The following is a 21,117-nucleotide window of genomic DNA, read 5'->3' on the forward strand; positions in this document are numbered from 1 at the left end:
CACATCCAGACAATTTCATCGTCAAAATGTGTTATTCAACTTGCAATTTCTGACACGAGTGATGATTGGCTGCCAGGCCTTATGAAACTTCTCAATAGATCTCAGAGTGAATTTCAGTTTCTCTAACTGATCTCTTAGTGTCAGTATATTCTTTAGGGATGTACCGATCCGATGCTTTGGGTATCGGCCAGTGCACATTGTTCTGATCCTACTGTTCTGCCCCGTTCTGCCAGGATGAGGACATGGCTCTACAGCAGGAAGACGACGAGGACGACATGGTAGACGTAATCTGGCGGCAGCTCACCGGCTCGTGCCCCTGGCTGGGGGAGGCGGGTCAGCCGGTCACAGATGGTCTGATCCAGGTGTGGAGGCGGGTGGTGGACCGCATCTTCGGCCTCTACCGGGTCTCCTGCCAGGCTTATTTTACCTTCCTCAAGCTCAATGCTGGACAGGTGAGAGGGGTTCCACTGTGAAAGGCCTTCTCACTGTGTTGCTGTTGAAGAACAGCAGGACCGGGGAGTGAGCGCAGCCTTCATCCTGTGTCTGTTGTTTGTGTTTTTAGGTCCCTGTAGATGAGGAGGACCCCAAACTCCTGCTGTCCTGTCACAACAGCAAACAGAGCAATGACGATGTGATCGTCATGGCAACCCTGCGTCTCCTCCGTCTGCTGGTGAAGCACGCTGGTGAACTGAGGGAGGGACTTGAGCTGGGTTTAGCCTCCACCCCTACTGCACCCTGGAGGGGTATGTCATACTGCAAAATAAAGGGGGGTGGATGCGAGCGCGCGAAAGGAGGCACACCCACGCTTTCTAAAGCAGCTCCGTACAGCGTCCTAACCTCTACAACCAAGCTGTATTATAACGTTAGCTTATAGCTGGCCTTACTAGCTAGGCTCCTTACATGCTGCTTATAACTTCTTTGAAGAGTTGGGTCTCTGAGATTGACAGCGTTGTGTTAAGAACATAGATAGACTAATTTATCAGAGTTAACTTGAACGCATCAGTTTAGGACACGTGTTCATGAGACTAAACATTCGTGATTCTGACCAGCCATTTTCTCTTCGTGGGAAAACGCCAACAACAATCCTTCCTCCCGCGCTTGATCATGATTTGATACAAAGTGCGGTCACGCAGAGGAGGGGCATTTCACAGACGGTTCCGTTGTCACTGTGTTTGTGAGAGAGAGAGCAGGGCGAGGAGAAGCTGAGCAGAGCAATGCGCTGCATGCAGCTCTACAATGAAACAAGATTTTACCCATTTCAAATAGTAGAAAAACTAGAAAATCAGTACGTGGCGGTGGATGACGATTTTGTGGCGGGCTGTTACAATTAAATCGACGTATTTGAAACATTACATTCTATGTAACTACTTTGAGCGTCTATGTCCACGAAAGTGTGTTTTTCCAAGCTGAAAATGCCCAGCTGGGAGCTGGATAATTTTGAACATTTGAATAGTCCTTATTTAAATCGTTAGGTTGTAAAATGCACTAATAGCTGAATCCAGAGTTTCCCTAAAGCCTACCATAATCCAGTAGTTGGTTGTTGCCTACCGTTGCCGTCCGTAGGACAGGATTATGATAGCGCAGGTCAAAAACTGACAAAGCAGCGTTCCGAGTAGGTTATTAATTACTTACAGAAACATTGCGTGCAACAGTCCACCTTCTCTTCCCCTCTCTCACATATGTCACGGCGCTCTGTCCCTCTGCCTCAGTCTTCCTGACAGCGGTCGAGTTAAGGTGGTTGATTAACACATATTTTTGCGGGGTCGGGCGTTGCAAATCGGCTCTCATAACGGATCAGCCGGCTATTAAAAAGCCCTGCTCAGTGCATCACATAGTGTGGACGTTTTGATGTAAATGACATTAGGTGTGTGTGGTTATAGATATGTTGCACATGTTTTCTCGTGGGGGAACGTAACATGTTGGTCATAGTGGGGATGATATACAGCTTTTCTAAAAGTGTACACTGTGTGTCCTCCTCAGGTATCATCCCCCAGCTCTTCTCCCGTCTCAACCATCCAGAAGCCTACATCCGACAGAGCATATGCAGCCTGCTCTGTCGAGTGGCCCAAGACTCTCCACACCTGGTCCTCTACCCTGCCATAGTGGGTTCACTCTCCTTGGGAGGGGAGGCTCAGAACGCAGGTATGACTCTTAAAAGTCTTTAACAGTTCTCACTCATTTAATTACAAGTGATTTATTCTCATCATCTGCAACTAGACACTCAAAAAACACGATGTCAAGTTTGGTTTCTGTTAGTCCTCTGAGACCCACAGTAGACCCGTTTTTGTCTTTTTTTAGAGGCGGGCACAGGGGGTCTTTAGGGGGAGATAGCAGGTCAACAGTAGATGTCACATAGAAGTGGTGGACACCATCTGAAAGCTGGAACATGAAGATTAATTTGAGATGCAGCTCAGCACTTTGTGTCAAGTTCTTCTAGTCATAAATCAGAAATAAACATGAATTAATTAATTATTTAAAATGAATTGTAACAGTGTATAAGGGTTAAGAACATTATGATAGCAGTATATGATGGCCATTACCATGCTCTGTCTCATAAGTTGTTGCAGCAATTTTGGGGTTGATACCATTTGTTACACAAATTTGGTGCCAAGTTTAACCATTTTTTACCACTCACAAATTGATAAAAATGATCAATAATCTCTCCAAATTACCACATTAAGACACCAAGACTTTGAGGAACACCATAGAAAAAGACATGCTGTGATTTGGGGTCATAAACTTTTGACATTTGGAGATTTCTGCAAGAATTGCCTTTTTCGGCGATTAGATGGTGAGCACTTCTGCTCAGAAACCCCCTTATTTTCAATGTAGCTAGGAAAGCCATCCATCCTCTGAATGCTCCTCTGAAGGTCTCTAGTTTGTGTCTTTCATGAGGCTGTGATTATCCTAGAGGTCACCACAGGTCATTTTATGCAGCGAGGTCAAGTTTAAAAAAAAGAAAAATGGTCTCACTACAATGAAATGGCTCCAATGGGGACTAACATCATCACACATGAATACAGCTGGGCTCATTGGATCCACAAGAGTCTCAGCTTTACAGTGATACACAATTTATATAATTCTAAGACTGTTTAGGGACCCCAGTATGCAGAAATATTCAAATACACCATTTTAGTATAGGTGAAAATAACACCTTTGTACTACATGAAAAAAACTGCATGTGATTATCATAAAGTGGGCGTGTCTGTAAAGGGGAGACTCGTGGGTACCCATAGAACCCATTTCCATCCACATATCTTGAGGTCGGAGTTCAAGGGACCCCTTTTGAAAATGGTGATGCCAGATTTTCCTCGCTAAGATTTAGCCCAACTTTGGAGCGTTATTTAGCTTCCTTTCCGTAAAAATGGATTCCTTAGATTTTTCTAGTTTCACATGATATCTGTGTCTTCACTCTATCCCTAACAGTGAACCTACTAGACAGTAAGACAGTCAAGTCATTCTCGCAATCCCGCGGGTCTCAGGGGGTTAACAGCGGAGCAGATAACCACCACTTAAGTAGCCTTGATGGCGATAAGAATTACCAGTGATGCCAGTAAAAATGTGACATGTGTTGACAGGGAGTAAATTGCCGTCAGCTCTGCCCACCTTCCTGGGCAGCATGCAGGCAGAGGACATGGGAGAAGAAGAGGAGGAGGACGAGGAGGAGGAGGAGCAGCCGGAGAGCAGCGGGCCAGGAGGAGCCCCAGAAGAGCTGGCAACCTTCTGCTCCAGTCAGGACAAAGCCATGATGCAGGACTGTTACAGCAAGATCGTGGAGAAGCTGTCCTTAGCCAACCCTACCATGGTTCTTCAGGTAGGAGGCTGCACACACCATTTCTACCCAGCGTCTCATGCTGGAAACATTCTTGCTCTTCTATACTTTGTCTTACCCGTCAGATATGGCATGCAATATCAGACGAAGCAGAGTAACAGCATTACATTATGTGTTCATGTTACTTAGACATTAGGGGTGTAACAATACGTTTTTACAACGATACGATTTCCATGGTTTTGATACGACTCAAGGACGATATTTGGCTCATCTAGAGCGATGCGATTCAATGATTTGAAATCTATACGTAACTTTTTTTCCAAACATTCCGTAAGTGTGACTGTGAAATAAATATCTGATACTGGACAGAGCAAGTCAGGATTCCTCAAAGTTGTCATCAGGGATACATTAATTATGGATATAAACAAGTTAACAACGATTAATGGCAAATACATACAGCTTTTATTTGAAAATAATAAAAAGTGCAACTGCAGGACCCGCTGATTCAGTTCTCAAGATACAAGGCAGTGCAATACTAACAAAAAATATAATAAACCAACTTCTATTCAAGTTAAATGAACAGTGGTTTAACCTGCTGCTTCTGTCCTCATTTTCAATATAAACAATAGAGCAATAATACAGAGATCAACCGCTGATAGTGATCAAACAACTTGGGACAGAATCATTCCCACACAAACGCTGTTCAAATAATCTGCTGATAGTAATCAAGTAGTCCACCTACAGTGTTCATTTGGGCTCTTTTCATACAAGACAACATACGGAAAAACATTTTAAAACTATGTTTTTAACTATTTCTGTTTTGTTTTTTTTACTTTACTCCCCTGATAATTCGCCTCACGGACCGTCTGCTCTCCGGCTGGATACGTGAGGCTGATGCTGCGTGATGCACATAGATATGACGGGGAAAGGAAAGTCATTCTCTCTGAATGAAAAAAACAACAGCGCACGGGGAAAGCTCCTGTGGGTGAAGCCGCCCTCGTCAAGTGGATTGATAGCGCCTGAAACTCTGCCGAGTGCACTGCAGCGCCAGCAGCTCACGCAGACCGGTGTCCATCTCCCTCCACGCCGCTACCTCTCTAGTGAGCGCCTGCTCACGTAATGCCCCCAAAATGAATCTCCGGCGACCGGCTCCTGTGCACCGCAGCGCCAGCAGCTCACGCAGACCGCCACCCGTCTCCCTCCACGCCGTTACCGAGTGAGAGAGCCAGGAGTCCAGTGCGCCGTTCGTCTGCATGCACGCCATGGATGCATGCTCGCGCTGCAGAGGGCAGAGCTGGCGCATGTCTGGAGAGTGAACCGGAGTAACGTTTAACATTTCTTTAACTAATAAAAGTGCTAAAAAACACTTTCATATAACGTTTGTCGTCCTTAAATACAAGGTGCAAATCCTTAGTATTGATACAATCGATTTTTGTGTTTCAAATCGATTTCATATCGATATACGTCTCCCGTGAAGGACAACTTGCAGAGTACCTATCCATGTAGTTGGATCGTAGGAATATAAATCGATACGTCGATGTAGTGGATGAATCGTTACACCCCTACTAGACATAGAGGCACAAGTTGTCCTGGAGCTGTCTTATCGAGCACAGTGTGCACACGCCCACACCGTCCTGAGAAGAGGTCTAATCAGGATAAATAAGAAAACCATGTGGGACCATGTAGGGCCTTTTTAACCCTTTAAAAACCGATCGTTGTTTGCATGATCCTGTTCAAATCAGTCTCAGCGGAAAGCTGAGGCGTCATACCGTTACGCTCTCACGATGGCGTCATCACGTTAAGTTATGTGCAGAACGTAATGAAACTATCGACGCCTTTGCACTCTGCTCTGCTAGTAGTTGCGTTGAGAAGTGTTTTGTTCATGTTTGTACATCAGAAATCTTTTGGCTCTTTTGTGTGTTTGTTGAGTCAAATTTGATGAAGAAACAAAGATTTATTTTTTTAAAATTTATGACACAATTTCAATACTTTTATCAGTTATTATAATTAACTGACTGACATAACCTTTTAGTTTAGGCTGCGCAGATTTTAGAGATGTGAAGAATTTAAAGAAATGACCTCACAATAATAATAATGATGCTGTAGTCTTAGGAAGTCGCTAACTATTCCTGTGTGTGTTGATCAGGTCCAGCAGCTGGTGGGTGAGCTGCGCAGAGTGACCCTACTATGGGATGAGCTGTGGCTGGGTGTGTTACAACAGCAGCACATGCACGTCCTACGGAGGATCCAACAGCTGGAGGACGAGGTCAAGAGAGTGCAGAACAACAACACGCTGCGCAGGTGAGGCCCATCCACTGAGCTCCTTCCAGGACTGTATGGCAAGCCGTTTTAACATTTAATACCTAGACAGGATATTCATTAGAGATATCTGCAACGTCATTTTGCCTAGTCAAAACTCTTAATTCAAGATATCCATAGTTCTATTTTGACTAGGCAAAACTCAAATTTTAGATATCTGTAATACATTTTGACTAGTACGATTCAGACTACTGTTGCCATTCATGTGTATGGGGTTTGTCATAGTCAAAATGACGTTGTAGATATCTCTAACTGGAGTTACGGATAGTTAAAATGTAATTACGGATATCTTGAATTCGAGTTTTGACCAGGCAAAATGACGTTGCAGATATCTGTAATTACGTCAGCAGCTACGGTAAGTTGGAGGCGGAAGCTATTCAAACATACTATGGCGCTGCACTGCAGCCGTATGGGTTTATAAAGTGTGTCTGGAGACAATAAATCTACAACACGCTGTAAATTTCTACCACAACTCTCTGGATTCCTTCATTCAGATTCCTTGACGACGAACTCTTTTCTATTTCATGACGTTTTCTAACTATCTGATCCACAGCGATCCCCAACCGCTCGTCTCACAGCCGGCTGCACATAGAGACCGATGTTATGTGTCCAGCTCGGAGGACTAAAGGCTCGTTTTGATTAAAATGAGGTTGTAGCTCATTGTCTACCTTACTACAGTTAGAAAGAGCCCTCGTTTGTGTTTTAACAACGTTTCGCTTATGAGTTATTTATCCGGGAAGCTTGAATCTGTGAATATCTTTTCCAACTTTACCAAACTTTCCAAATTAGCAGAAGCTTCTGCCGACACTGTTCAGATGCTTTGTTGGGCCAATATCCAATGGGAAGCCTTGCATGAGCAACATCGTAACGGCACCTGCAAGATTTCACAGACCGGAGGAAAACAAGCAGTAAGAGCTGATCTGAGGTCTGCTGTCCAACTGCCGTCTATGAGAGCCGGCTGTTTTTTTAGATGAAGCAGGTGGACACACTGGACTGCAGGCTGCACAGTGTGCCTCATCTTCGCAGGTCTTTAGACCGGGGTGGAAACGCAGACAACAGTGGGTTGAGGGAACCATTTAGTTCCTTGAAAAGTAGTTCCAGGGACTAAAATAACCAGGAACTTCTTGGTGGAAATGCAGCTTTAGTCACTTCCCTGTGTGTCTTTATCAGTGACCTGTAGCTCAGTTGGTAGAGATGTCTGGTGGTTCCATTCCAGCTTGGGGAAAATCGTTTACTTCAGATGCTGATGAATAAGAGTGGACACGTGCACTAAAGTAAAGTGCACGGCATACAAGCCTGGTAGACCACCTGTTAACAGCTGTATCCGGTGATGCTCTTGGCTTCTCACAGTGAGCCTGCGGCGGGTCCAAATTGCATCGAGGAGCTTTAGACTTGCTTGCGAGTCTACTTACAGTCTTTGTTGTGCTGCAGGGATGAGAAGATCGCCATTATGCGTGAGAAGCACTCGGCTCTGATGCGGCCCGTGGTTTTCGCCCTGGATCACGTGTGCAGCATCACAGCAGCTCCAGCAGAGACCCCACATGAGACATGGTTCCAGCAGACCTACGGTGATCCCATCACCTCTGCCCTGGAGCGCTTGAGAAACCCCACCAACCCCGCCAACCCCGCCAGCAGCTGGCTTCCCTTCAAACAGGTGTGTGTGTGTGTGTGTGTGTTTACACCTGTATTGTATATGTATACTAAGGATTTCTTACTAAGGAGTTCTACGTATCTATTCTTTCTATACCTCATTAATACAATCATTGAACATCATTGGGCGCAAAGCCTTTCGCAAGCTTGACCCGGCTGGTCTTTTTGTGTGTTGGTCAGATCATGATGAGCCTGCAGCAGCGTGCTCAGAAGCGAACCAGCTACCTGCTTCATCTGGACGAGATCAGTCCTCGCCTGTTGTCCATGACCACGACAGAGATGGCCCTGCCAGGCGAGGTGTCGGCATCGGACGCCGTCACCATACAGAGCGTAGGCAACACCATCACTATCCTGCCCACCAAGACCAAGCCCAAGAAGCTCTTCTTCCTGGGCTCAGACGGACGCAACTACCCGTACCTTTTTAAAGGTAGGACACCAGCTCACAAGCAGTGACTAAAGGTGTAAATACATCAGTTCCGTCTCACTGTCAGAAACGGGGTTAACCGAGGCTTTCGCACTGACATTTGAGGCACTTAAGATTGTAAATATTCACTGTCAGAGTGTTAAATCGCTAAATGATGTTGAACTCTCAGTTCAGTTCAGGCAGAGGTCACAAAATAATTATTAGACATGTCTATAAAACAGATGTTTGTTTAACGAGAGATGAATGCATGCAAACCTGTCAAAATAACAATCCAAACATGTCAAACTGCATCAACATTTATGATCTATCAGATGTTTTCTATCCCCCAAAAGGGGGCGCGGCCTTGAAGTTTCGCGAAGTGCCTGTATGTACCTGTCTGATGTATATTCTCATAAAAAGGAAAGGGTTCTTCCAAGAATAGCAGTTATCTCAGCTGGTTACAGAATAGCATTCAGTCCTGAGCATTGACAGTTACACCGTGTCCTAACTGGACGCGGGCGTTAATACGTTAAGCTATGCACTTCTGTTCTACGTCATGTAAACAAACCACGTACATATCAGCTGTGTGCTCCACATCGGACCGGAGACGTAACAGGACGTGACCATTTAAAAGATGGGTTAGTAGTACTTGTTATCTATGTTTGTAGCCTGCTTTTTTTAACAGAAAACACACTTTTTATATTGTGATATTTACTGGAAATGACATGCAATATAGCCCGCCGTGAATCTTGCTCGTGCCCGGGACAAGATGCCACAACAGCACAGGCAGTAGTCATCAAAATTGCGTCTCCCTCAGGTCTGGAGGATTTGCACTTGGACGAGCGCATCATGCAGTTCCTGTCCATTGTCAACACCATGTTCACCAAGATCAACCAGCAGGAGCAGCCGCGCTTCCACGCTCGCCACTACTCCGTCACCCCCCTCGGAACCCGATCAGGACTCATCCAGTGGGTGGACGGAGCCACGCCGCTCTTTGGCCTCTACAAGCGCTGGCAGCAGAGGGAGGCTGTGCTGCAGGCTCAGAAGGTAACGGTCCCCACTGTACTATGCTGCGCTGTTAACTAGTGAGGAAACGTCTCCCTCAATCGGGTGAACAGCAAGAATTTGTTCATCAAAACTGCACCAGGCCGTTTTCTCACCACCTTTCCTGTTTGCAACCCCACATCAATCCTATTGCAGTTTAAATGTTTTTCATAAGAGCTAAATTGATGTTTTTTTTGTCCTGACCAGGCCCAGGACTCGTTCCAACAGCAGCCAGTGCCTCCAGTACCCCGCCCCAGTGAGCTCTACTACAGCCGCATCGGGCCAGCTCTGAAGGCAGTGGGGCTCAGTCTAGATGTGACCCGACGAGACTGGCCTCTCAGCGTCATGAAGGAGGTGCTGAAAGAGTTAATGGAGGCTACGCCCTCCAACCTGCTGGCCAAGGAGCTGTGGTGTTCCTGCACCACTCCCAGCGAGTGGTGGAGGGTCACTCAGGTAATCAAAACAAACAGGGAGGGAGGGCGAGAGGGAGCGGCGATGGTGGAGCGAGCTATAGAGTGAGTGAAGAGAGGGAGCAGCGTTGGTGAGAACAAAGCAGCGAATCTGAGATTCTAATAGTTTCATGGCGGTTACGTTCTAAAGCACAAATAAACACACAACTAAGTCCCGAACACCTCCGCACAACCTTGCGGGAAGGTGCCGAGTTGCCGGATTTTAAACGAATGCAGCCGAAGGGCAGACTGTTCTCTCTGCTCAGTGTGTGTGACTTGGTCAGACACATCGGTAGCAGCACACAGCAGAGGAGAGAGAGAGAGGAGAACGGGAAACTTGCAGCAATGTAACAAACTCGTTCTCATCCGTGTATCTGACAGTAGTAAAGGGGGACTTGTGCTTCGGTATCGGACGTTTAAGGGCTTGACAAAACGCCGGTATTCGACAACCTGAACATTTGCGGCCGTTTGCAGACGCCGGAGAAACGCACCGAACACAGCAAAACAAGAAGAATAGATCAAATCCAGGAAGAGGGGCTGCAGGGTCTCTGTAGATGCAGACACCAGCACACACTGCTAGTGATGATCGAGAGGGACTGTCAAGTGTTCTGTTTGGTTGCAATACCTTTTGCTTTTGTGCTTGCAGTCCTACGCCAGATCCACTGCCGTCATGTCAATGGTGGGATACATCATCGGCCTCGGAGACCGTCACCTCGACAACGTGTTGATCGACATGACCACCGGAGAAGTGGTGCACATCGACTACAACGTATGCTTCGAAAAAGGTCAGTTTCCACCGGTTTGCTCGACTGTGTCGAGTCAGTTTAATGAGAACGTCAAACGCGTAGACTCCGCCTCGTGTTACGAACGACTGTCTCATTGATTATATCGATGTGTCTAATTTCCACTGTTGATTTAAAAATGATTCGCGCAGCACATCAGAAAAATTGTCTTTAGCAAACAGAGTGTCCATGTTAGCGGATGGGACATGAGCCAAAACTAAAAAAGTCAAAGTACACGTCAAATACATTTTTCCCCAAGAATGGTTTCTGTCATTTTAGGTAGTTCTTATCATTCTGATGTATGTTCAAGTGTTAATTTTTCTGATCAGTTTGTTTTTTATTAGTTATTTGATGCTATAAAAGGGGGGGTGAGACGTCATGATTGACAGCTGTGATTCTCTCTCGACAAGCCCATGGGACCATAATTTACTAAATGAACATCACGCTGTATTGAAGAAGACTTGAAGCTAGCGATTGAGACCATAAACTGATGTTTACAATGTTTACTGAGGTAATAAATCAAGAGAGAAGTAGGCTCATTTTCTCACAGACTTCTATACAATCAGACTTCTTTTGGCAACCAGAGGAGTCGCCCCCCTGCTGGATATTAGCTAGAATGCAGGTTTGAGGCACTTCAGCATCGGCTTCACTTCTCAGACCCCGGAGGTAGCTGCTTGAATAAGACGGAGAGCGGTGTGTTAAATATATCTATTGTTTTCTGTGTGTCTCTAAGGGAAGAGCCTGCGGGTGCCAGAGAAGGTCCCATTCAGGATGACCCACAACATTGAGACTGCTCTGGGAGTCACTGGGGTGGAGGGGATCTTCAGGCTGTCCTGTGAACAGGTTACTCTCATATCACACTCTCCCATCTCATTCACACTGAATTGTGTGTGTGTGTATATATTTACAATTCAGGACCTGATTATAAAAAACATTTGTACACCTGTTAAGGGGAATAGCGTGCAGGACCTAGTCCTGATCTCCAATAAAGCCACGTCTTGCTGCTCTGCTGAATAAGTGCTGAAGTCGGATGTGTCATTTCAGGTTGTTCAGATGATGCGTCGGGGCAGGGAGACCCTACTGACCCTGCTGGAGGCCTTCGTCTATGATCCCCTGGTGGACTGGACCGCTGGGGGGGAGGTCGGCTTCGCTGGTGCGGTGTACGGAGGAGGAGGCCAACAGGCTGACAGCAAGCAGAGCAAGAGGGAGATGGAGAGAGACATCACACGCTCCCTCTTCTCCTCCAGGGTGGCGGAGATTAAGGTGAGGACACGGGCTCGATGGGCCCATCTGTCTGTTATTCAATGCAGAATATGAACCAGTGTTGTACAACTCTGCTGTGATGGACATTAACATCTTATCTTGTTTATTTCTTGAACATTTCATCTCATTAAAGTTACTACAAGGAACTTTTAACTGGTTATGAAACAGACCCAATGTAATACTGATGCCTCTATATGACCTACGCACATAAACGACACCATCGGCGAGAAGATCGGCTGTTACTATATAGCTATTGTTAATGATCCTCATCGGGTCAGATTCCCCACGTCATCAGACGACACCATTTACGGCACGCAGGTTCACCAGAGACTCTTTCAGCTCGGAGTCCCAACGGAAGCCTCCGGCAGCAACCGGCCCCGCCGCGTACAGACACAGATCCGGCTTCCACCTTCGACCTGCGGTTGGAGCTCCCGTGGGCGGTGGGTGGCTCCGCAACCGGCAGTGGGGGCTCCTCCTCCGGCAGGAGCAGAGCTTCGCCTCACTGCACCGCCGGTACCCGCTGATCCAAATGGGACCGGCCAAAGACAAGATGGTGATCGTCGTCGTCGGGAGGATCTTTCACGTGGTCTAGGGCGACCTGTACATTGACTTCGGTGGGAAGTTCCACCGCGTGTGCCGGCGGATGGAGAGAAGCTGCAGCAGCAGCTTACAGATTATAGAAATGAAATGCGAGAGGATTCATTATACGTATAATGATGTGCCTCACACATTTAAAATTTCACTTTATACTTATAGATCCACTTTATTATAAACATTCAAACCAGCAGAGTTATTTGCGCTCAATTAAAAAAAAAAAAGTCAAATCGCTGAGTGTGCTTGGTGGGCTCTGTGAACTATGTGCAGGTGAACTGGTTTAAGAATCGTGACGAGATGCTGGCAGTGCTTCCACAAGTGGAAGAGGCTGTGGAGGAGTACTTGGTCCTGCAGGAGCTGCTCTGCCAGGGGGAGAAGCTACAAGCCAAACTTCAAGAGGAGATGGCCTTCCTGGAGGGGGCAGAGAACCACCCAGAGCACCTTATCCTCACCCTGGAGCAAAGGTCTGAGACGGCACAATACTCAAGTTATTCCAAATCCGTGTTAAAAATGAATCTTTCACACTCGTAAGTCATTTTCCGTTCCGATTGTAGGAATCATTTTTAGGGTAATAAACTTTTTGTTCCACAGTTTCTGAGTTCCAGATTGTCGGCCAGGCAGATGGCTCCTATAGACTGAAAAGCTTATTTATCCAGCCCTCTTCCACACAGGTACTCTGAGCACACCCAGCTGCAGTCGCGGCAGCGGACTGTTCAGGAGGCCATTCAGAGCAAGCTGGCTGACCTGGACCAGTGGATCTCCCAGTACCAGGCAGCTTTCTCCAACCTGGAGGCCACCCAGCTGGCCAGCCTGCTGCAGGACATCAGTAGCCCCATAGATCTTGGTTAGTCCCACTGAAACACCGTCGGTCAGTCTTTAGGCCACGTTTCTGGATATGATGTATTTAATTAGCTAGTTGCCATTGGGTGTTTATTTGGGGTTGAGTGTATTGTAATTATAAAGAGGACTGTGAAAAAGATGTGAATTAACAACTCTGCCCTCTTCCTGTGTATCCTAGAGTCCTGCTTTCTGACAGAAAACAGTCATTCAGATGTGATGTAAAGGCTGCTAGTATTTCAGGCCTATTTAATGTCTGTAAAATGAGCGTGTTTGTTAGATTGCCATTTTACGTTGTGTTCTTGGTTCTCCAACTTCTTCCAGGTCCTCCTAGCTATGTGCCAGCTACAGCCTTCCTGCAGAATGCGGGCCAGGCCCACCTGATCAGCCAGTGCGAGAGCCTGGAGGCGGAGGTGAGCTCCCTGCTGCAGCAGCGCCGCGGGGCCCTTCGCGGCTGTCTGGAGCAGCTGCACAGCTACGCTACGGTGGCCTTGCTGTACCCACGGGCTACCCTGCTGCTCCATCGGGCCCACCAGTGGAAGGCCTGGTTGGAGGAACTGCTGAGAGACATGACAGGGGAGCGCTGCCAGCACATCTACAGACAGTAAGGAACTGCAGCAGGCTTCAGGCCTCATCCACACCAGGAACGTCAGGAGCGTGTGGCGGCTGCGTTACCTGTTGTTTTTTTATTTCCGCATCCGTGTTAACAGGTTAGAGCAGCCACACTGCGTCTCACGCACGTCTCAGCTTCTAGAAATTTGAGGTCTCGCCTATTTTTGATGTGAGCCGCGCGGTTCATAGCAACAACAGACTGTGAAGGTGATCTATTGACCGTATGTTGACATCATACCAGCAACATTACTACAGTTTCAATGTCTATCTGTAGAATATGTTACGGAGATGAAAAAAAGTAAAGACTCATTTTTAAATCAACACTTCCTGCTTTCATTTCAAAATAAAAGCCCTCAAGTGTTTTTTATGTGGACAGAATTCCTTCATTTGTTAACATGAGGCTTTTATTCTGAAATATGTGCAGGACAGTGTTCTAGAACATGCAGTGACTTGTAGAGCTCCATGAATGAATATAGTACGGGGTTTTAATTGTGGATTATTACTATTATTTACAAATTTCCATACGTTTCTCAACCTTTCTGTCTAAAATAAATATAAATGAATTTATAATGAAATGAAATGAAATGGCCATTATGAAAGGCAAACTCTATGTAGAAAGAAAGGGCGGACAGCTGCAGCAGCAGAAACGCAGCTGGTGTGAACACCCGACGCCTGAATCACGCAGCCGTCGCCGGGCGATGCAGCCGCCACTGAATAAACAAACTGGGTAACATTAGGTATTATTGCTTACCTGCGAGGCTCCAGCAAGCAGCGACTACTCAGGATAATCCACAGACCAGAATAAAACATTTTCATCAGTAAGGTGATGTTGTTGCTCTCTCCTGTAATTGATCATACCCACATTTGAGCTTTGTTTGCCCCCTCCCTTTACAGATATGAGGTGCTGTTTGCCCCCCAGCCTCCTGCTGCCTCCTGCCAGTTCCTGTCCAGTGTGGAGTTGACTTTGCAGCACCAAGTGGCTGACACCAATGAGCGCGTGATGCACCAAGCGGAGCGACTGAAGGCCGAGGGCACGACCGCCGCAGCCTGCGAGGAGCAGCTGCAGGAGATCGAGCACTGCATCACGGTGTTCCTCCGGGAGAACGGGGAGCCGGGCTCCCTCAGCCTGGCTGGAATCATCACCTCCGCCCTCTGCACGCTCTGCAGGTTTAACACGTCATTCAAATCTTTCAATGTGCCGTTTCTCCACTCAAACTAATGGAGAATGGAGTTGGTGGTACGATACCCATAATGGGCTAAATCAGCTGTGTTTCTGAAACCTTAAAATAACACATCAAATCCAACTCATTCTTTTAGAAAGGCGGTGCTTCTGGAACGTGGAACTGAAAGATAATAGTTGCAGGTGAACAGAAGGAAGTTACTGAGTGTTTTTTTTTTTTTCAGGAGAAACCTGGTGATGGAGGGAGCGGCAGCCAGTGCTGCAGAGCAACTGGTAGACCTGATATCTCGGGACGGGACGTGGTTCCTGGAGGAGCTCTGCAGTATGATAGGAAATGTCAGCGCTCTGGCTACTCTGCTGCAACGCTGCCCACTCCTGCCCCATGACCTGGATCTGCCTGCCCCCTCAGCTACCACCCAGGCTGTGTACCTGGCCAACGCTGTGTACACCTGCTTGCAGGTAGGTGCATCCTCAACACAGTGAAATCAACCAGTTAGAACTACAAGCATCCCATTGTTTTTAGGGATGCACCGATACCGGTATCGGGTCCGATACTGTGCTCATATACTTGTACTCGCAAAACGGCTCTGATACAACGGCAGCGTGGCGTTAACCTCTCGTCGCCATCTTCCGGGTCCTCATGCTCTACCTCCCCGACGGTGTGGGCGAGACGGGCCGGTGGTGCGCCCGACCCCGCGGGGCCGGGATCCCACCTCAGCCTGCGCACACCGGCCCTGACTTTCATTGCGCCACGGGGTTTTGCTTGCACCCTCTGACTCGCGCGTGCGTTAGACTCCTTGGTCCGTGTTTCAAGACGGGTCACGTGGGTTGCATACATCACCGCAGACCCCAGGCGCCTTTTACGTGGGCCAAGCCCTGCCCTGGGGGCACGACGCGGTTGGGGTGCACTGAGGACAGTCCGCCCCAGTTGACAGTCGCACCGGGAGCAGGGGGTCCCGTCCCTCCCCGGCGAGGAGAGAGGGCGCAGCAAGCCCTTTGTCCACGGTGCAGTGAGGTCCGGGCGGGGAGCGCTGTAAAGCTGCGACCGCGAGCCATCTTCGCCCCGAGCCTTCCCAATCTGACCAAGAGCCTGTCGTCGCTCACACCCTCCAGCTGGCTGTTAACGAGGGTCTTTTGGCACAGAGAAGTACTTGTATCGGTACTCATATCGGTACTCTGTATCGGCGAGTAACCAAATGTAGGTACTTTTACTTGTACTCGGTCTGAAAAAAGCGCTATCGGTGCATCCCTAATTGTTTTTTATGGAAATCAGCAGCTTGTTGTTTTTGTTTTCATGACACTGCTGTGTCTCCTCCTAGGAACTGAACACCAACTTCCGTCAGATCATCTTTCCGGAGGCTCTGCGCTGTATGGTAAAAGGAGAGCCCACCCTGGAGTCCATGTTGGCAGAGCTGGAGCAGCTGGTGGAGCAGAGCTCCGACGGGCTCGGCCTGCAGGGTTTGGTTGACAGTCTGCAGTCCACCACAGGCCTGGACCACGACGGGCACAACCACTGCCTCAACATCACCAGGTAAGCAGTCGCTATGGTCGAAGTGTACACGTAGTCGATTGGACACAGCGTTGACCTGGCTGATTGAAAACCTGCAGATGCTTAAAATCCAAAGCATGTGTGATGCATACAAACCGTGGCTTTTTTGTGCTCAGGATGCTGCGTGCTCAGTACTCTGAGCTGATCCAGCCTCGCAGCATGGACGGACCGGGCCAGGACACACCGAAGATGTCTGCGGGTCAAATGTTGTTGGTGGCCTTCGACGGCATGTTCACCCAGCTAGAGACTGCCTTCGGACAGCTCACAGAAAAGGTAGCACCTAATACCCCCTCTTCCATAGACTGCTGCCAGCAGACATGTACGCCTGTCTGTTTTTTTTTCTGGTGTGTCACATTTGCCAGACAACAGGGTTAGTAAACAGTGAGAACGCTGCGGTAGTTACTACTTTTTTCTATCTTTTTTTAATTCAGTCTGGCTTTCAAACTGTCAAACTGTCACCAGAGTTGGTGATTGTTGGAACAGTGGAACGACTAACAAAGACAAGCTTTATTTTGTTTCTGTCCAGTTTGAACGAAGTGTGTTTCAATGATCAGGGAGGTACATTAAATTATAATAATTGTCCTAATTCCTGTTGATTTTATTTATTATATATTCACTTCAACGCACGTCACGTAGCATCGCTATTTGTCCGTCACCGCTGATCAGAGGTGGAGCCAATAAATACCTGCGACTACTGCAGAGATGATTGTGACCTTCCCACTGAAGACAAAAGCCAGATGTTAGTGGGTGTCAGTGGGTTTTTGTCCAGTTGGAAAGGGACTCAAGTTTTCCTTCAGATGTAACAAATGTAATAATAGGCTGTAACAGGGGTGGGCGATATGGCAAAAATATCATATCACGATTTTTTCAGGCAGGACCACGATCCACGATCTTTCATGATTTTTTTTTTTCATGCTGGTTTTAAAGACAATTTTGCAAGTTACTGAACATTACAACCAAACTAATATCCCCATTTAAATAAAATACACCCCTATAAGCTAATAAAACATAAGGAAAAAAAATAACAGATCATTTAAGGCCTAACAGATTTTAATCAAGTGTACAATTCTGCAAAGTATGAAGATACAACAAGACCTTTGACATGGTTTAGACTTTTGCATAAATACCATCCCAAAATGAACATTGGTTTCAAAAGGTAAACAACAACACTCAAGTAAAGTGCACTCTGGCTACATAACATTAAAGGAACTGAATTGTAAATCAGGTAGCTTATTAGACACAGATCCGCAGGTGGAATATAGACAGCCGTAATAATTACGACTGTCAGCTCTCTCGGCAGATAGAAGGGTCGACACATCACTGACAGAGCCTCTAAATCAGGGGAACAGTGGCTGTCAGTGATTCGGCTGTTTGTACAACAGCCAGTATGCACATGAATACAGAGTCCGTCCCCCGTTGCTCTTACTGTACCGCAGCACAGCAGCGTCGGGTATCGGCGGCAGAAGCCAGGTCTCCGTTATTAACATCACGCTGCAGACCCTGGCGGACTTGTTAGCCGCCTTCTGTAGCTCCAATTCGTGATTAAGTCTTGACGACTATAAACACACTTTGCCTGACAAAACTTGACAAGCAAATCCAGCATTCACACAAATAAGCACCAAACTAGGAAGCGAAGAGCCGCTGCACTGACGCTCGCCGCCAGCTTGTAACTACCAGCAACGGCAACTGGTAGAATGTACACTGTAGCACGGTTTTAGGGTCTCGCTCTAAGGGCAGATAGTAGAGACATTTTATTCGTTAACGATCTAATATCGTCATATCGAACACCCCTTTGCTGTCAATGACCTACAGTATGATCTTCCCTGTGTCAGGTCCTTTCTTATACTGTATATAATATATGTATTTGAGGATTTCTGGTGCCTTTTTAAAATTGAGATTTTCCATCCCAGTGCATTCAGTCTAGATTTGTATGTAAGCCTTCATCCTAATGTAGAAACCACAAGCTAGAGATCTGCATGAAGCCTGTTGGCCTGCAGAGACACTCGCAGCATATCACACACATGCATCAAAGTGCCATTTGAAAGCTGTTGGTAGCTTAAAGACAATTTCTTTGTCACGCATGATCGTATATTTATACTAGGGGATTTCAGACTCAAATGATTGTGAAATTACATTCTCCTTTTCCTTGAGCCATCAGTCAGCATCATTTCCTGGTTGAATAACATTTTTTTTTATGGTTACCGATATTAAAAACATCCTCTTCTCCTCAGATGAGTTCTCTGGAGGTGCCGTCGGCCTGGAGGAAGGTGGATGTTCTGAGGGAGGCTCGGCCCACGCAGCTCAACTTCTTCGACAGCCTGAATCAGCGGCAGCTCATGGAAGAGGTATTCTTCCTCAAGAGACTGCAAACCATCAGGGATTTCTTCAGGCTGTGTGCCTCCTTTGCTCAGACTCTGTCTGGTAAGCGTTCTTCACTGCTACATAGTAGCTAAGGACTCAGTGATTGTCTGACCAGTCACCTGTTGAATGCTGAACTTTAAACAAGAGCTGTGGAGGACATAAAACATTGTTTGTTATCCTTCTTATGCTGTAAAATGTAACTATACTCTATATTTATCTGCTCTTTTAGACCAAGGCAAGTTGTACAGGAGTGTTTCCCAGGCAGAGAAAATGAAGCTTGGTCAATTAAAGGGACTATTTTTAGGAATCAGAAATTGTTTAACAGCGACACCTGTGGCCGTGAAGTCAACGAAAGTCAGCGTCCTGTTGCTTGCGCTCGCGCTTGTGCTCACTCTACATTGACATGAACGAGCATCGCTCAAAACAGTGAGGCGACACACGTCAGCTAAAACCACAATGTCACTCTATATTTCAGCTGCTTGGCAGTAATGTTAGCTGACCAGACCAAGGTCTCTCCATGAATCAATGCTGATCCTAGTGTTGGCTTTTCCTGCCTCAGCCTCCCGACCGCGTCGGAGACGGTAACGTTTCTCTCTGCGGAGCCTCGTCACTTCACAAGACACGGGAAACCTCTGTTGGTCTGGAGGAGCTGCAGCATTTATTTCTGCACAAATGTCCACTTTACATTCACTAGATATTCTCAGAGCTAAACTAACTCTTCTGCAGTGTGGAGTGTGCGCGCATGCACATGAGGTGGAGCGAGCTGAGTGAGCGAGTGAGAGCGAGCGCGGTGTGTGAGTGAAGCCAAGCAGGCAGAATACAGCAGAGACTATGGCCCTGGAGACCAAAGCTACGGTCTCCCCCGCGTCCTCCGACCGCGGCCAACACTGTTTACAAGACGGGCTTCACTAGATAGAACTTTGCGGTTTTGGTGCTTCCGTGTAGTTTGTGTTGGAGTCGAGCACGCATGGGACACCAACCCTCAATGATTTATACGTGTAAGAAGTTACAAACAGTCCCTTTTAAGGTTGCTTTCACATCGGGGACCCGGGCCCGGATCTGAGTACACCTGTCAGCAATGTCCAGTTCGATTGATTAGTGTGAACGCTCAGTTCCTTACCTTCGTCAATCCGTGCCGTAGTCCACTTGAAAAGGTGGTCTGGAGTACGGATCATGTGTACTCGGGTACAGTTCGCATCAGGTGTGAAAGACAACCGTACCAAAACGGAAGTAGACTTCTATTAAACGCGAGTAACGTTAGCAGTCAGCGAGTAGCTGTGAAAGGGCAGGCTTTCGTACTCGGGCACGGTACGGCTCAATGGTACCTAATGTGAAAACGCTATAAGAATTGAAATTCCAGTAAAATTTCTGGTCCATAACCATCAGTTGTTGGAACTTCACTGGTCAGCTTTTCAGCCTGCTGTCTGACGAGCGTGTGACAACTGTTTATGTGTTCAGGTACCTGTCCCCCAGCTGAGGACCTGTTGCCTACAAACGGACCGGTCGGTCTGGGGAAGCCTCTGTACCGACGGCCCAGTGCGACAGGCTCCGGTGTGGCAGTGGTCAGTGAGGAGCAGATGACCCGCCCCATCAAAGCCTTCACGGCCGAGTTCGTTCGACAGATGCTGATGGGTCTGCCCAGCCAAGCACTCGGTCTGGCCCTCTGCAGCACCCTGTCTGCCCTGGGCCTGGACGTCGTCGCCCAGGTGGAGGCCAAAGACTTTGGTGCAGAGAGCAAGGTACGACTGTTTTCATTTTTTAAATCCTCTTTTTTTTTTTTTATAAAATGCATTTTTGAACCAGGTTTTGAGGGGGCATCCCAAGGAACTCATTTTGCACCGATGTGCACAAATAATATTTTCACAATGGCACGCTGTAGAGCCCTGCTCCTGTACCTGGGTCATCGCATTATCACTGCTATACTGCAAATATGATAAACTAGCCTGTATGAATAACTGTTAGATGGGACCGGTCATTCTGGATAGTACACTTAGGACACTTTCACCAGCCACAGTCCATTTGGATGGTCCCGGTCGGAGTGAAACTGAGGCTTTTTTGGTTCTATTTAGTCTGGTTTGGTTTCACAGTTCACAAATCAAAGCAGAAATCAAAAATTTAAAAAAAATAATAATAATTAGCTGAGAGGCGTGTACGAAGGAGCGGACTTATCTTTTTCATGTCGAGAGCTGCCGCTTCTATGCAGAGAATCGCAGACTTTGATGCTGTTGAAGTGTTTTCACTTGGACTCGTCACAGATCGACTGTGAATTCCTACTCCAGTTTATCTCCAGTGACTTTATAAA

The 21,117-nt window shown here is 47.1% G+C and overlaps 1 protein-coding gene across 2 annotated transcripts in view; it reads left to right on the forward strand.

The window, feature by feature from the left end:
• The window catches only part of smg1 (SMG1 nonsense mediated mRNA decay associated PI3K related kinase), a 70,653-nt gene that overhangs the window by 38,574 nt on the left and 10,962 nt on the right, over nt 1-21,117 (forward strand). For both annotated transcript variants that reach the window (XM_037793052.1, XM_037793053.1), the window contains exons 34-54: nt 234-452; nt 563-743; nt 1,981-2,142; nt 3,579-3,814; nt 5,919-6,073; nt 7,523-7,745; nt 7,922-8,168; nt 8,962-9,191; nt 9,396-9,641; nt 10,284-10,422; nt 11,153-11,262; nt 11,464-11,682; nt 12,547-12,740; nt 12,948-13,120; nt 13,438-13,717; nt 14,620-14,892; nt 15,130-15,364; nt 16,225-16,436; nt 16,571-16,727; nt 18,686-18,875; nt 20,274-20,554. In XM_037793052.1, coding sequence (XP_037648980.1) covers nt 234-452; nt 563-743; nt 1,981-2,142; nt 3,579-3,814; nt 5,919-6,073; nt 7,523-7,745; nt 7,922-8,168; nt 8,962-9,191; nt 9,396-9,641; nt 10,284-10,422; nt 11,153-11,262; nt 11,464-11,682; nt 12,547-12,740; nt 12,948-13,120; nt 13,438-13,717; nt 14,620-14,892; nt 15,130-15,364; nt 16,225-16,436; nt 16,571-16,727; nt 18,686-18,875; nt 20,274-20,554 — 4,362 coding nt within the window. The remainder of the gene's footprint in view (nt 1-233; nt 453-562; nt 744-1,980; nt 2,143-3,578; nt 3,815-5,918; nt 6,074-7,522; nt 7,746-7,921; nt 8,169-8,961; nt 9,192-9,395; nt 9,642-10,283; nt 10,423-11,152; nt 11,263-11,463; nt 11,683-12,546; nt 12,741-12,947; nt 13,121-13,437; nt 13,718-14,619; nt 14,893-15,129; nt 15,365-16,224; nt 16,437-16,570; nt 16,728-18,685; nt 18,876-20,273; nt 20,555-21,117) is intronic.

Source organism: Sebastes umbrosus, chromosome 14, assembly GCF_015220745.1.
Source record: "Sebastes umbrosus isolate fSebUmb1 chromosome 14, fSebUmb1.pri, whole genome shotgun sequence".
Taxonomy (NCBI): domain Eukaryota; kingdom Metazoa; phylum Chordata; class Actinopteri; order Perciformes; family Sebastidae; genus Sebastes; species Sebastes umbrosus.